This window comes from Sturnira hondurensis, unplaced genomic scaffold (genome assembly GCF_014824575.4).
Source record: "Sturnira hondurensis isolate 20B ecotype Veracruz unplaced genomic scaffold, ASM1482457v3 Scaffold0004322, whole genome shotgun sequence".
Taxonomy (NCBI): Eukaryota; Metazoa; Chordata; class Mammalia; order Chiroptera; family Phyllostomidae; genus Sturnira; species Sturnira hondurensis.
In genome coordinates, this window is record NW_028076953.1 from 3,618,071 (window position 1) to 3,632,632 (window position 14,562).

At 37.0% G+C, this 14,562-nt stretch overlaps 1 protein-coding gene across 3 annotated transcripts in view; it reads left to right on the forward strand.

Annotated features, from left to right (window-relative positions):
* MTF2 (metal response element binding transcription factor 2) overlaps positions 1-14,562 on the forward strand; it is a 76,793-nt gene that overhangs the window by 43,906 nt on the left and 18,325 nt on the right. For 2 of the 3 annotated variants that reach the window (XM_037045504.1, XM_037045505.1), the window contains exons 2-6: positions 4,794-4,992; positions 5,117-5,198; positions 9,135-9,230; positions 9,469-9,569; positions 9,949-10,097. In XM_037045504.1, coding sequence (XP_036901399.1) covers positions 4,794-4,992; positions 5,117-5,198; positions 9,135-9,230; positions 9,469-9,569; positions 9,949-10,097 — 627 coding nt within the window. The remainder of the gene's footprint in view (positions 1-4,793; positions 4,993-5,116; positions 5,199-9,134; positions 9,231-9,468; positions 9,570-9,948; positions 10,098-14,562) is intronic. The other variant, XM_037045506.1, reaches the window with a different exon arrangement.

The window sequence follows — 14,562 nt, forward strand, 5'->3', positions numbered from 1 at the left end:
GTGCAGGCGCCTACCCACCCGACAGGCTGCCTGGGTCCCATGGGATCTGGTAATGGTCCTTCCCAGTCCTTTGCCTGGGTGAGAAGCAACTAAAGCTGCCTTTACAGGAGATCACCTCAGTCTACTTTCCAGCAAAAACTTCTCCAGAAAGCCTGCCTCTCAGCCCAGCCCAATCTCTAACCCGACCGGTTATGACATTGCTCCTCTCAAATTTCCTGGGCTGGTGGGCTGGTGGGCTGGCAACCACAGAGATCGCAAGTGAACATCGTCCCCTATCCTTGTCACCCTTCCTGCAAACCTAGGCAGACAGGTCTCTGCCACCCAGCCCCACCTAGGTGGGGAGGGAGGGAGCCAGCTCTCTTTCAAGGACCCTGCAGCCGGCCCAAGGCTCCACTGGGTGCCAGGCTCCCGAGAAGTCCTCCGTGGCACTGGCCGAAGACCGAAGCCTCTACACCCCTAATGCAGTGGCAGCGGCGGCTCCGATGCATTACGGGCTGGCCGAGGGCAGCCTGCCCTGCTGGTGCTGCTTTTGTCTTTACTCTCAGGTGCCGGACACCCGATGAGTTCTCCGTGGCAGACGCCCCTGTCGCTGGGCGCAGACAGAAGCCTCTGGGCCCCAGCCGCTCTCCAGCAGCCACAGCTCAGGGCCATTATGTGCCGGCCAAGGGCTGCTTTCCCACCACCACTGCCTTTGACTTTACTCTGGGGTGCCTGGCTCCCGATGAGTCCTCTGTGGAAGACACCCCTGTTGCTGGGTGCAGACAGAAGCTTCTGGGCCCTGACCACTGGGACAGCCACGGCTCAGGGCCGTTGTGTGCCGGCCCAGGGCTGCTGCCGGCCGGCTGCCTCTGTCCTTACTCACGTCCCTGAGACCCCACTGACCTGTAGCTGTCTGGTCCATCACTATCTCTGGTCTCTTATTTTCATAAATGCTGGGGAATTATTGGTTGGGGAATTGATTGCGCTGTTCTTCAGTAGATCTGCCCGGATTTTCTCCCAGGGGTACGAGAACTGGAGTTGCTCTGTCCTACTCTGCCGCCATTTTCCTCACTCTCTCTAAGGGAGAGTCTTAACAGGCCTTCTCTCTCTAAATAAAAATAAAATTTAAATTGTTAAAAAAATATGTTGTCAGACTCCTGTGTGCCTTAGCATGGAACAAGTCAGTGGCATCAGACTGCAACTAGTATTCTTCATTGTTGAGCACTCAGAAGACACACACACAAGCACATGCATACACACAGAAAATCCTGTTTCATTTAAGGACGTTTTTGACAAAACAGTAAATGTTACTTTCACTAACTCCTAACATAGACTTTAGGTTTTTAATATGTGTGATAAAATAAAAAAATGTACATGACATATTTAGGCCATGGTTTAAGCTGCTAGCTGAACTAGCAGGTTTTCAAGGAACATCATTTTTACTTGAAATGATGAGTAACTTGGGTATCTGGCCAATATTTCCTTAACATGACATACTTACTTCACTTATATTTACTCTTTTATTTACCATTTAAGAATGGGGAGGGGAGAGAGAAAAAGAGGGAGAGAAACATCAGTTGCCTCTCATGGGGTGCAGTTACACCCCAGCCAGGGGCCAAACTTACAATCCAGGGATGTGCCCTGACTAGGAATTGAACTGGGGACTTCTTTTGCTTTACTGGACAATGTTCAACTAACTGAGCCACACTGGTCAGGGTTGGTGTCATTTCTTTAATATAGTTTGGTTTCTGCCACCTTCTTTGTGTTAAATGTTGTATTTCTGTGTTACAGGCCTAACAAAATTATATGTATATTGTTTCATATTCTTATATTAAAGGAAATAGGCATATTTATACTGTATTTTATAATTACTTTTACCAGTGTTCTTTGTTTTCTTGTATGTGTGTGTTTTGAATTTTTATCTTGGTTTACTTGTTTTCAACCCTAAGAATTTCCTGTAGCATTTCTTCTAAGGTGCTGTGCTAGTAGCAGATTCTTTGTTTTTGTTTATCTGGGGGTATCTTTTATTAACCTTCATTTTTGAAAGACAGTTTGCTGGGTATAAGATTTTTGATTGACAGGATTTTTCCTTTCAGCACTTTGTATTTGTTATCACACTGCCTTATGGCCTTCATTGTTTCCGATGAGAAGTTATTTTACTGGGTTTCCATGTAAATAATGAGTAATTTTCTCGCTGCTTTCAAGATTTTCTCTTTGCCTTTCAGTATTTTTACTATTACATGCTTGGGTATAGAGATATGCAGACTAGTGTTTTTCAACAAATTTGGGAAATTCGGGGAGAAAACAGGTATCTTTAAAATGTGTGTATTTCAAACTGGAAAACTGTATATACCCTTTAAAGGGTTACATCCACATTTAACCCTTCTGACAACTACCGTTATACTCTGTGTATGAATTTTACTAATTACATCCTATAAGTGGAATATTTGCCTTTTTTGTATGGTTTATTTTGCTTTACATAATGTTCTCAAGGTTTATCCATGTTTACCTTATGATAGAATTTCCCAGAATTTGTGTATTCTTAAGTATTGAACTTAGGTATTCCCAATTTCCTGCATAGAAACATTTTTTCTTCCACAGTTAACTTTATTTTTACTTACCTGTTATGCTATTTTTTTAAAGATTTTATTTATTTATCTTTAGAGGGGAAGGTAAGGAGAGAGGGAGAGAAACATCAATATATGGTTGCCTCTCGTGTGTCCCCTGCTGGGAACTGGCCTGCAACCCAGACATTTGCCCTGACTGGGAATTGAATCGTGATTCTTTGGTTTGCAGGCCCAAGCTGAATCCACTGAGCTTCACCAGCCAGGGCACCTGTTATGCTATTTTTGAATTATTACCTATCTAGTTTTACATATTGTTTTATGTTTAATCAGTAAAAAACTAAACTGGGAAAGTGAAACAAAACAAACTTTGCTCTGTTGTCATTTTAAAAATTGATGGTGGTATGCAATGTTGTTTATGGAATAACTAATACATGTTATATTATTTTAGAATATGTAACTTGGGTCTTTAAAAAAGTAAAATGATCATATATATATACATATATATATATTTCTCATCTGATTGTGATTTTATGAAATTGATGGTTCCCAATTTTTATTTTAAACTCCCTGTGTGCCTGTTTGAGACTGTGATACATTCCTGTTTATATATAAGAATCAATTCAGAATCACCCCAATGTTCATAGCAGCAGTTTATGATAGCCAAGTGCTGGAAGCAGCCTGAGTGCCCATCAGTTAATGAATGGATCAAAAAACTATGGTACATTTACTATGTAAATTGAATACTATACAACAGAAAGAAAGAAGGAGCTCCTAATCTACTATAAAGCAGGAAGAAGGAGCTCCTGTCCTTCACAACAGCATGGATGGAACTGGAAAGCATTTTGCTAAGTGAAATAAGCCAGGTAGTGAAAGACAAATACCATATGATCTCACCTTTAAGTGGAACCTAATCAACAAAACAAACAAGCAAAATATTACCACAGACATTGAAATTAAGAACAAACCGGAGAGTAACCAGAGGGGAGATGGGAGGGGATAATGAGGGGGAAAGGGTGTGAAGGGTTTTCAGGAACAACTATAAAGGACACGTGGACAAAACCAAGGGGGTCAGAATCAGGGGAGGGAGGTGGCGGGGAGGGGGGGAGGCCGAAAATTGTACTTGAACAATAAAATTTTTTTTAAAGGAAAAGAAATTTTTAATATGTAGTAAATTCTTCTAGGATTTGATACTGTGGAAATAGTCTTAGATGTGCAAAAAAAAAAAAGACCTGTGTATAACAAACTATATAGTCTTTGAATTGGGTAAAAATATATTCATATATAATTTGTGTCTATTCCTATTCACAGAAAAAGGCAGAAATACCTTATAGTATTAACAGTACTTTTCTCTGTATTATGCAAAATGGCAGCAACTAGCTTTTGGTCTGTTCTTTTGGCATATCTTTATTTTATACATTTTTTACAATGAGCTGCTTCTGTAGTAAGAGAAAAGTAATCCTCAGTCTCTACTTTTTGAAGGTCAAGGTCAAATATTCCAACTTGGTCAAGGCTTCATCATCATCAACATGTTGTTTTCCTAAGCAGAGTTTTTGTAATGTGATCTCATAGAACCTCTTTCAAACCTATTGCTGTGTTCTTCTCATCATATTATAATTATTGATTGTGTCAGTCTTCCACAAACTACCATGAGCTTAGCCAAAGGAGGTGTCATTTACTCATTTGTGTGCTGTTTTTTGTTATTACAATAAAGTTCACCGAAGCTGCAAAAAAAAATCAATTTGGTAGTGATTTCTTGTAGCAAGGTCATGACTACCCTTTCAAGGTCATGAATTGACTATACTCAGCTTTCCCCAAATCACTGATTTTAGTGTGTATGTGGCATAATCATTTTTTATTTTTTTCAAGTGGTTATGAAATTTGTGCCATGTAACTTTTTAGTTTGCCTAAACCCAGTTTTGAGATTAAAAGCATCCTTTGCTGATGACCGTGACCCGTCCACTTAAACTTAGAGCTGTTGTATTGATGATAACTGCCATTATTATCTTGGAGTGGTTGTTGAATCCTGGCCTCGCCTCAGATAGGCTCTGAATGAATATTGAGAACTGTCATTTTGTTTTAAACTTATTTGTTTTTGGAAAGGGTTTGTGATTTGAGGTATTGGCAATATTTTCCCTCAATTTAAGGATTTTTATAAATAAAAAATTTTAATATATGATATCATTGGTATAAAATAAGCTCTACAAGTAAATTAATCTTACATATGCTTATCTTTTATTTTCTAACCAGAGACTCTACAGGGGCAGGTAATTCACTGGTCCACAAGCGGTCTCCTTTACGCCGAAACCAAAAGACCCCAACATCCTTGACCAAGCTGTCTTTACAGGATGGACATAAAGTCAAAAAACCAGCATGTAAATTTGAAGAGGGTCAGGATGTCCTAGCTAGATGGTCAGATGGCTTGTTTTATCTTGGAACTATCAAAAAGGCAAGTTACCTTAGTATAAAATATTTTTTACAGTTTTATAGTAAACTTTTAATGATTTTGCCTTTAAATTTAACTTCATGTTTTTAATTTTAAAAGAAATCACAAGTATTCCTCTGTATTTCAGATAAACATATTGAAACAGAGCTGCTTCATCATATTTGAAGACAGTTCTAAATCCTGGGTTCTCTGGAAGGACATTCAAACAGGTAGGTGCTATGGTTTCTCTTAAACATGATTTATAGTAACGTTTGATGTTTTTTGACTTGTTCTTTTTGATTATTATTTGTTCAACAGTGTATTAAGATTTCTCAGAATCACTTTTAGGGAGAGGCTAAAAAAATCAGTATTGCTTTCATAGTCTTCAGGGAGTAATAATCTATATCAGTGATTTTCACCCTTTTTCATTTCATGGCACACATAAACTAATTACTAAAAGTTTGCTACATACCACAAAATAACATTTTGCTGACATGATCCCCCCAAAAGTATAACTTTGATTCATTGATTCATTTATACCAGATGGCTATTGTGTTGTCTGTTGTTATTTTTTTATTTGACAATCTGAGGGAAAAGAGGTCAGTGTCCCTGACTAAATATAGTCGGGTATTACATATTTAAAAATTCTTCCATCACACTGACTGAAAATTGCTGATCTATGTTAAAGAGTGCAGACGAAAAAATTCACTCCTCTGGCGTAGAGGTAGACTAGAAGACAGATGTGTCACTGATGCACACCTGTAAGCTTTTTAGGACCCTCCTAAGAACTTAGAGAAGAAATACTTTGGGCTTCATCTTAACCATTACTTGCTTATATTAATACAAAGTAATGTAGAGAACTGATAGGTACTGAGAACATAGTCTTTTTCAGATGTTTGGGGAAATTAGGATATATTAAACAGGCTTAGAGTACTAGCAATATTCATTTATAAGAACGGTTTAAAAATCACTATTTTTTAATGTTTATATGGGGAAATGAGGCTCTATTGAGTACAAGTAAAAATGAGTACAGGTATGCCTTGGCTTGTATGGTTATGTTTCTTACAATGTTTTCTGTTTTTACAAACTGTAATTGCTGTATGACCTTTGCATCTGCTAAATAAAGGTGTTTTTCTAGGAATCTCTGTAATGGAAAGTGCTTTATTTTTACAAAGTACGAATACTAAAAATCTGAGTATTTTAGCTGCACACTAAAGCAACGGTTTTGGTTTTCCTTTTACCAAGTTAATAGGCCTGCACTAAGACCTGTGTTTTATATTTCCTGTTGTAGAAAGGAGATGTAAATTCTCTTTCCCTAAAGGTTGGGTACTTTTCTCAAACATTTAGCTATTGGGCTTTATAATAGAATCCCAAGTGCAAATTTGTGACAGGTTACTGCGTGTTGTATTATATTTTTGAATCTGCTGCAATTGATGGGTCAGTGAGAAAAGCAATAGGAGGAGGATAGGATGTCTTCAGCAGTAGTGATATCGGGCAGATATTACTACCCCACATACAGTCCCTTGGAATCATACAGAATTTCCCTTTTTCAGTTTGTAAACCTGAGTCTGTCTATGGTGGGAATGAAACCATAGACAGAAACCATTAAACTGCTTCTGTTCTCCCTCTGTTAGCTATGAGTCCTTCAACTCTTCTACCTTTTCAAGGTTCCTGTGAGTTAAATACAGGTTTCTCTGGCTTTTATCTCCTCCTTTTTCTCCCTCCCTCCCTCTTTTCCTTCCATTCTTCCTTCCTTTCTTGCGAAGATCAGTGGTACGTAGGGATAGAAAGTTGTCATGGAAGTTAGGGTCCTGTCCAACATGTGCCTCACCCAGTATATCAGTTTAGTAGTCTGGTGGTTCTTTCCTCACTGGCTGCTTTTACTGTCCTTAGAATTACCGAGGATTACTCCTTGGCCATTAACTCTTTGTGACACCCAGAAAGTGGCACACATAACTTGGAGTTGCTATAGAATGAGCAAGTGAACCTGAAACTGCATTATGATAGATATCAGTGTAGAGAGATGTTTTAGTTGTTTTCTTCCTGTATGAAACCTGCTAATAATAGATAATATCAAAATGACTTAATAAATTATAGTAATTTCACTCATCTAATAAGATTCCTTTGAAAAGTTTGCATAAATAAGAAAAAATATATGGTCATGTTAGTAGTCAAAGAAATGTGCATTACAAAGGGAGATAACATGTTAAAATCAGTAAATGAATTTAAAGGGACTTTTTATTTTAACACCTAATGCTGTTACGGTTTTTGTGAAAATGATACACTGCTGTTGACAGTGTAAATTTCTATTTTGGATATTACTTTCAACAGTTGCATTAAATGCATAAAAATGTTTTACACTCTTCAATTTATACAGCAGTTTATTCAAAACAAATTCAAAAGTAAAAATAACTAGATGAAAAATATTTACTATAGTTTTTTTAGCAACAACGAGAAAGTTGGTATATTGAAGATGAAATGGCTTGAACTTTATAGTCAATTGAATTTAGAATGAGGGAGCCTATAGAAGGCTAGTAGACTACACAGAAAGTTCTTGTCAACTTGATGGTAAAGAAAAGGTGTACTTGGATTTCACAAGTAAAGGCAATTCCCTACTTTTTCATGATTGTTTCCTGAGGTGAACACATATTGTTTATTGAATCAGCATCTTTTTCTGAGGAGCTACCTTCTCACACACCAGCCCACATGGTTATAGACATTAGATCAGGCACCTACCTCAATCTGGAACTGTTGGTTCTTTCCCAGGCAATTGCAGATTTTGACAGAGAGGTCCTAGGGTCAGTCTGGTTGCTCTCCTGATGATAGCCATAAACTCAGAAACTGTGGGAGGATGTGTTTAGCCAACTGTGCAAGGAAGTAAACAAACCTTGGAAAAGCAGGAGGCTGGAGTAGACAATAAACCAAAGCAAATGAGGAAAACTGCAAAAATTGAACAAGAAATTTGGTTTAACTTGTATGTGTAAGAATAGAAGCATAATAAATTTGGTTCTTTCTACTGGGTGGAATAATAATGTAAGTATTTGAAGTTAAAATTTTGAAAACTAGAGTGACAAATGCTTTTGATAGAAGAAATATTATATAGTATTAATGAAAGGAAGCATCTCACAGTGGATAGAGTATTAACTCTGGCATATCTGGGTTCAAATCCTAGCCTTGATACTTTATGAATGAGCATCCTTGGTTTAGTTACTTTATTTTTCTGAGCTTCAGTTCTTCTCTTTAAATAGAATACTTAAGTTATAAAATTAAACAAAATAGTATATGTCCAAAACCTAACAATGCTTGGCTCATAGCACAGAATTGAAATTTTTATTGTTGCTTTGGGAATAAAACATACATGTTAACATTTTAACTATGTATGTTGAAATTGATGAGAAGAGAATATTGGAAATATGTTAGGATTAAAATCATATTCTAAATTTTATAGAATATAGTTTTTAGAATAAAAATGTTCAAGAAAGAAGTAATTTACCTATGTAGGTAAAAAGTATAATTAGTAACTAGAACCCCCAAATTTTGTTGCAGTGGGATTTTCTTGGGGTATAATACTGGGTACCATATTCCCAGACTTCAGAAGCTAGACATTAAATAATTGGTATTCGGTCTCTTTCGTAAATTAGTAAATAAAAAGAAATGTTCCAAATCCAAAGAAAAGGAGATATATCTTACATATTTAAGATATATCTTATTTGCCCTTTTTTATTAGTCCTTAGGCAGTGTAGATTGAATGAACACACCATACATGGAGTAGATACAGATGTGTATTTTGGAGAATAGTTCTTACGTTAACAAACATCCTCTTCTCTCCCCCTTGCTCCCCCCAGGAGAGTGGGAATATTAGAAATAAATGATAAGGTATCCTGCCTGAGAACAGGTTAAATTATGCCCTGTGCCAAAAATCAGGTTAAATTTTGAATGTAGACAGGTATGCATCTTGAAGGTGGGAAGAACACAGAGAGGGAGCAGAGAGATAGCATTTTATATATAGTACTTTGCCTTTTCAAGGCAAAGTACTAGTGAACTTTGGGTCTAGTGAACAAAAATCACCAATAAGGGCTACTCAATGAGTCAAAAAGTAGTTTTGTTACATGGAACACTTCTTTATTATTTTAAATAAATAATATTTATTATTTTAAATATTTCAGGAGCCACTGGAAGTGGGGAAATGGTCTGTACAATATGTCAGGAAGAGTATTCAGAAGCTCCCAATGAAATGGTTATATGTGATAAGTGTGGCCAAGGTAAACACTGATTTTTTTTTATCTTGTGGGAAAGTTTTGTTACATATGTAATGCCCCTGTTGAAGGTTAATGATTAAAATTACTTTACATTGGTAATTTGAAGCTGTTTCAATAAATTTATTCATCAGTTGTAATTATATTAATGTAGGAAAAGAGAATACTAAAATGCCTTCTTGAAATTGTGTTGCAGTATTTATTAATAAAATAGAATTTGCTTTATGCTTTTTTTGATATTAAGGATATCATCAGTTGTGTCACACACCTCATATTGATTCCAGTGTGATTGATTCAGATGAAAAATGGCTCTGTCGACAGTGTGTTTTTGCAACAACAACAAAGGTATCTTTTAAGTGTTTTGGGCTAAAGCCCTAAATGGAATTTGTAAGGCACTATCAACATAATGATTGTGTACGTTGAAAGTTTATTTGAATGAAATGAGCAATCAATGCTGGGTAGAAAGAGGTGCTGCTTATTGTTTGACTAATGATGCTTAAGTGACTTGCAACTGTTCTTGCAGTTGTTTTCTGAGAGTGGTCTTGGAATTGGGGCAGTAATTTGAAAGAAAAGATAAAGATTATTATTAGTCAAACAGTTTGTGATATGGTAAGAAATTTAGAATGGAAATTTCTTTAGAAGTGTCAGAAGCATTTTTAAGTTACAGAATTGTACATAAATTTTATCCTTCACTCTTTAAAATAAACTTTTCCCTCTAATATAGAGGGGTGGTGCGCTTAAGAAAGGACCAAATGCCAAAGCATTGCAAGTCATGAAGCAGACATTACCCTATAGTGTGGCAGACCTTGAATGGGATGCAGGTCATAAAACCAATGTCCAGCAATGTTACTGCTATTGTGGAGGCCCAGGAGAGTAAGTAAATATAATTATTTAATGCCCTTTAAGTAATTTTAACTTGCTTATATTGTTGATTTTATTTTTGTTATTGATTGTGGTGTTGGAGTGATAGTGAATTGTAAATTCATGAAAGTATCAATAAAGAAAATGGCGGGAGGGGAATTAGAGGTTGTAGTTTTATTCACCTTTTTCATTAAATATTTTTTACATAAATGAATCATTTCTAACAAAGAATGTTTAGAAATTTACCTTTAACTTCTGATTAGTGGTCTTAGTTCTGCTCTTTGGAACTAAACAAATCAGTATTATCTCCCTGAGGGAGGTAACCCTTAAAATATTTCAGTCCAACCCTGATAGTGTGGCTCAGTGAATTGAGTGCTGGCCTGAGAACTGAAAGGTTGCTGGTTTGATTCCTGGTCAGGGCACATGCCTGAGTTCTGGGCCAGGTCCCCAGTTGGGGGCATGTGAAAGGCAACCAATCAATGTCTCTCTCTTTCCTTCTCCCTCCTTTACCCTGTCTTTAAAATTAAATAAAATCTTTTTAAATTTTTTCAGTCCAGCAATCGTATTTCCCACTCCCATGATTCAAATACTAATAGTGTTCTCTTTTTGAGGCAACACTGCTGTAAAAAATTCTTTGTGAAACAACTCCAAACCATGTATTTCTTGTTCACCAGTTCTTTCTTTAAATATATTTTATTGATTATGCTATTACAGTTGTCCCATTCTCCCCTCACCATTTATTCCTTTTCACGCTGCACACCCCCCTCCCACTTGCATTCCCTTCTTTTAGTTCATGTCCATGGTTTGTACATATAAATTCTTTGGCTTCTACATTTTCTATGCTATTCTTAACCTCCACGTGTCTATTTTCTCCCTACCATTTATGCTACTTATTTTCTGTACCGTTTCCCCCTCTTTTGCCCCCATCTGATCTCTATTTCTGTGATTGTCTTCCTGTTCTAGTTGTTTGCTTAGGTTTTTGTTGTTGTTTGTTTGTTTTAGGTTTCATTGTTAATAGCTGTGAGTTTGTTGTCATTTTACTGTTCATATTTTTTATCTTCTTTTTTTTTAGATAAGCCCCTTTAACATTTCATATAATAAGGGCTGGGTGATGATGAACTCCTTTAACTTGACCTTATCTGTGAAGCACTTTATCTGCCCTTCCATTCTAAGTGATAGTTTTGCTGGATAGAGTAATCTTGGATGTAGGTCCTTGCCTTTCATGATTTGGAATACTTCTTTCCAGCCCCTTCTGGCCTGTAAAGTTTCTTTTGAGAAATCAGCTGACAGTCTTATGGGAACTTCTTTGTAGGTAACTGTCTCCTTTTCTCTTACTGCTTCTAGAATTCTCTCCTTCATTTTAATCTTGGCTAATGTAATTATGATGTGTCTTTGTGTGTTCCTCATTGGGTCCAACTTCTTCAGGACTCTCAGAGCTTCCTGGACTTCTTGGAAATCTATTTCCTTTGCCAGATTGGGGAATGTCTCCTTCATTATTTGTTCAAATAAGTTTCCACTTTCTTGCTTTTCCTCCTCCTCTTCTGGCACCCCTATGATTTGGATGTTGGAATGTTTAAAGAAGCCCTGGAGGTTCCTAATCCTCTCCTCATTTTTTAAAATTCTTGTTTGTTCATTCTGTTGTGGTTGAATGTTTCTTCCTTCTGTTCCAAACCGTTGATTTGAGTTCTAGTTTCTTTCCCATCACTTTTGGTTCCCTGTACATTTTCCTTTATTTCAGTTTTCATAGCCTTCCTTTTTCCCTCTGATTTGTGACTATACTCAACCATTTCTGTGAGCATCCTGGTTACCAGTGTTTTGAACTCTGCATCTGATAGGTTGGCTATCTGTTCATCACTAAGTTCTGTTTTGGGAGCTTTGACCTCTTCTTTCATTTGAGCCATATTTTGTCTGGGCATACCTGTTATGTGATATGGGATGGATCCTTAGGTATTCGCCAGAGTGCGGCAATCCATGCTGCTGCGTTGTGGCACTGTATGTGGGGGAGTAGTCCAAAAGGAAACAGTGCTGCTGCCTACGCTCTCTGCTGGCTTTCAGTCACTTCCCACACTTCCCTCAAGCAAATTGGGCCCTTCTGGTACTGATTCCCGGGCGGGTGGGTTTGTGTATGTTCTAGGACCCTATGGGTTTCTCCAACAAACTCTCCTGTGAGGCTGGGAATTTCTCCCACTGCCTCCTCAACCTTCACTGGTTTTTACAGCTAGAGATTTTAAGGGCTTTATTTCCCCACACTGGAACCCTGCATTGTGGGGTCTATCTCTCTCCCTAGCTGTTCCTCCCAGTTTATCTGCATGCAAATGTAAGACTGCCCCATCTGCCAGCCACTGCCTTATTATGCATCCTCTACACCCGGCTGACCGTTTCAGCCCCTCCTACAGATCTGGATGAGTGTTTCTTCTTTAACTCCTTGGTGTTGGACTTCCATACGGGTCAGTTTTCTGGCAGTTTTGGTTTTTAATTTATTAATTATCCTTCTTTTGGTTGTGCAAGGAGGTACAGCATGTCTACCTATGCCTCCATCTTGGTCAGAAATTCTTTTGTTCACCAGTTATTAAAAGTTTTTTTTGAAATACAGTGTTATGATTAGAAATTGCACTGTTTCCAGTACCTGGAGTATAGGGGGGTTATTAGAGTTCTGGACATTATGTTTATGTAGTTGCAAAGAGGGGTTGTGTTACTTACCCTTCTTTGGTCATCCCATTATATTCTTTTCGATCATTTTGGGTTTGTTAGGTGGTCAGTTAATACCTTTAGCTTTTTTGTGTACAAGCTGGTGTTAATCCAAGTTGTATATCATGTATTTGTACTATGCTTAAAAAATATTAGTGAATAACTTTATTTAAACTGTAATTATTGGTTTCTTATATCTTTCTTTTGAGACTGCTTCTCTTAAGATGGTGGTATCTAGGAGAATGCTGAGACATATAGGTGCTCAGTGATGAAAATATGAATAGGTGAATATATAAATGAGTGAAACTTTAGTTCTTTGTTCTACGTCATTTCTGATCTTAGGGAATATTTTTGATTTAACATTTTTACAATATTTCTTAGTTTTTGGTTACCTACACATTTAAGAAACTGTCTAGTTTTTTAAAATCACTTATAAAATAGATCAAATGAATAGGCCTACAGATTGATTTTTCCTTTTATTCATTTATACCTAACATTTAGTTTAAAGCATTGTTCAAAATAGGTGGAAACTGTTGTAGACATTATTTTATGAAGCAGATCATTCATTGTTCATTAAGTACCTTAACTACATGAAATTACATTGCTAACAACTCTAACTTCAGTAGCTAGTAGAGTATTTGGAACATAATATTTATTAGTCTTTGATGAATGAATACTTCGGTGATTATCAGTCTTCTTGCTTTTGTATATGTGTGACTTAATATTTATGGGGAGCTCACTTGTTGAGCAAAAGAGTTATTTGGGGAAAAACACATTACTAGGGTGGCAAATAAGGATACCAATATATCAAAACCATGTACTAACTGAAAAGAGAGGGTATCCTCAGTTGAAGATTCAGTTTTATCATCTTCAGCTCTGTGAAACAGAACAAAATCTTTCACAAAGCCTTTACACCTGGTAGAGTTTTAGATTAGATTTACAATTATGTTAATTAAATTATTGATTGCTATGTAGTTGTGTACCACTTAACAACAGGGATACTTTCTGATTAATAACATCGTTAGGTGATTTCATCATTGTGTGATGTGATATGAATGTACTTATACAAACCTAGGTGTGGTATACACCTGGGCTATATTGTATGTTGCTAGTGTATATGTGGTCTGTTGTTGACCAAAATGTTATGCCATGCATAACTGTACTTCTTTCCATTTTAGTGGGCAAGCATAACATAAGCACAATGAAGATATAAAGCTGCTTATGCCCATTTGGTATATGGAGCAAACAGCTGTGCATATCAGTGCTCTCTGAAACTTAATCTCTTCTAGAGTATGGAGTTGATATGAAATCCCAGGCTTGTTTTTTTGTGGTTGTTGCTGTTGTTGTTTGAATCCTCACTGGAGGGTATGTTTATTGATTTTAGAAGAGAGGGAGGGAGGGAGGGAGGGAGATGATAGGTAGGTAGGTAGGTAGGTAGGCAGATAGATAGATAAATAGATAGATAGAAAAGGAAGGAAGGAAGGAAGGAAAGAAAGGAAGAAGGAAGGAAGAAAGAAGAAAAAGGAAGAAAGGAAAGGGAAAGGGAAGGAAAGGAAAGACAAGACATCAGTGTGAAGGAGAAACATCGGTTGTTTGCCTCCTGTGCATGCCCAACAGTGAATCAAACTTGGACCTTTTTGGTGTACAGAATGATGTTCCAACCAACTGAGCCATCTGGCCAGGACCCAGGGTAGATTTTTTACTAGTGTAGGAACTATGCACTTGTTGACTAGAAATAGATGTGTCTCTCTAGAACTTATAAACACTCATGAATAAAAGTAATGAAATG